Source organism: Lolium rigidum, chromosome 2, assembly GCF_022539505.1.
Source record: "Lolium rigidum isolate FL_2022 chromosome 2, APGP_CSIRO_Lrig_0.1, whole genome shotgun sequence".
Classification (NCBI taxonomy): Eukaryota; Viridiplantae; Streptophyta; class Magnoliopsida; order Poales; family Poaceae; genus Lolium; species Lolium rigidum.
Genome location: NC_061509.1, coordinates 89671869 through 89673504, shown reverse-complemented (window position 1 = coordinate 89673504; position 1636 = coordinate 89671869). Strand labels below are relative to the sequence as shown.

General features: G+C 50.2%; 1 protein-coding gene across 1 annotated transcript; it reads left to right on the top strand.

Annotated features, from left to right (window-relative positions):
• Nucleotides 1-905: 905 nt before the first annotated feature.
• LOC124691291 (SKP1-like protein 4) lies at nucleotides 906-1412 on the top strand. Its single transcript, XM_047224565.1, has one exon. It carries the CDS (start codon nucleotides 906-908, stop codon nucleotides 1410-1412), a length of 507 nt encoding a protein of 168 aa, XP_047080521.1.
• The last annotated feature ends 224 nt before the right edge of the window (nucleotides 1413-1636 follow it).

Sequence of the window (1636 nt, the reverse complement as noted above, 5' to 3'; positions counted from 1 at the left end):
ACATGAACCTTCGACGTCAACCGTGGTTCTGCGTAGTAATTACCACCGATGTTTCTTTTGTAGTGTATAATTCTTTAACGGTTACTTAAAAAATCCAACATCCGCCCCTCTTTTACTAGGGAAAAATATTGTTGTGTTCGTGTACAGTAATATCGAAAAAATATACTTATTCCACCATCCATCACATTTTCACATGGGATGACTTTCTTCTACATTAAATTTAGAAAGATAGATTTACTCCATCACCCGTTGCCTCTTTTGGCCGGAGAAATACTACCATTTTATTTTGTAGCAACACCGAGAACTAAAGCACTCCACCATCTGCCGCCTATTTTACCAGTACTTCTGCGGTATTTCAATAACCCAGATTTTGTTTTATTTCCATAATATTTTAACCAACGATCTAGAAACAAAAGCACTCCACCATCCACCTCCTATTTCAGTGGCATTCCGGCGGTACTTCAACAACCCACATATTGTATTCTTTCTACAAAATTGTAACCAACGATCTTGATACAAAGGGCACGGTCAAGTTTTTAGATGTTTCTTCAGCTGTTTTTCAAAAGGAATCCCGCATTCTTAAGCTTAAATACATCGTTTAAAAAAATGTCGCACTGTAAACAACAAGGGTGCGGCGTGCGCCGCACCGCAAACTTCCTAGTACACATAAGGCCCGACCCAAATTACGCTCGGTTGGCGGTCCGGTGGGCTCTCTCTCCCCGATACAAAATTCAACTTGTGACAAGTTCGGAGTCCTTTTTCGACTCCGCCGACTTCCCTGCCAGCTCATCTCTCTGACCTATATATTCCGCCGCCTCTCTGTTCCGCCACGCACCGATCCATCGATCGAAAGAGCACACGTACGCGACACAGATCGACACGCGCGTAGGAGATCGATCGGATAGATGGCGACTAGCAGCAGCAGCGCCGCCAAGACTGTGACGCTCCGCAGCTCCGACGGCGAGGAGTTCGTGGTCAAGGCGGACACGTTCGCGTCGGCGTCGGTGCTGGTCCGGAACATGCTGGAGGACGACTGCGCCGGCGGCGCGATTCCGCTGACCCAGGTCACCGGCCGCATCCTCTCCCGCGTCATCGACTACTGCGACCACCACTACGCCGACGCCGACGCGGCCACCTACGTCGCGGAGCCCTTCTTCTCGGGCGACTCCGACCTGGAGCGCTTCGACACGGACTTCATCGGCGGCATCGACTTAGACACGCTCATCGACCTCATCCTCGCCGCCAACTACCTTGAAGTGCCGCGGCTCCTGGACCTGGCCTGCAAGACGGTGGCCGACCAGATGAGGGGCAAGACCGTGGAGGAGATGCGCGCGCACTTCAAGATCGCCAACGACTACACCCCGGAGGAGGAGGCCGAGGTCCGCTCCGAGAACCCATGGGCCTTCGAGTAGACACACAAATCACTGCCTCGACCCTCAGGACTTTTTAGTTTTGCGATTTTAATTGCTGCCATGGACTAGCCAGTGTATTCCCATTGGGTCCTTGTGTTCAAGTGAATAGTTTCATATACACATCCTAGTTTGATGATACGTGATCACACCAAGCCACTCATCGTTTGCATCATTGCATGAGTTAGTTAGTTTTCTACTCCATGGCGACATGAAGAGACATTCAC

What these genes read in the sequence shown, in the direction of transcription:
- LOC124691291 (XM_047224565.1), top strand. Translation starts at nt 906, where the DNA reads ATGGCGACTAGCAGCAGCAGCGCCGCCAAGACTGTGACGCTCCGCAGC.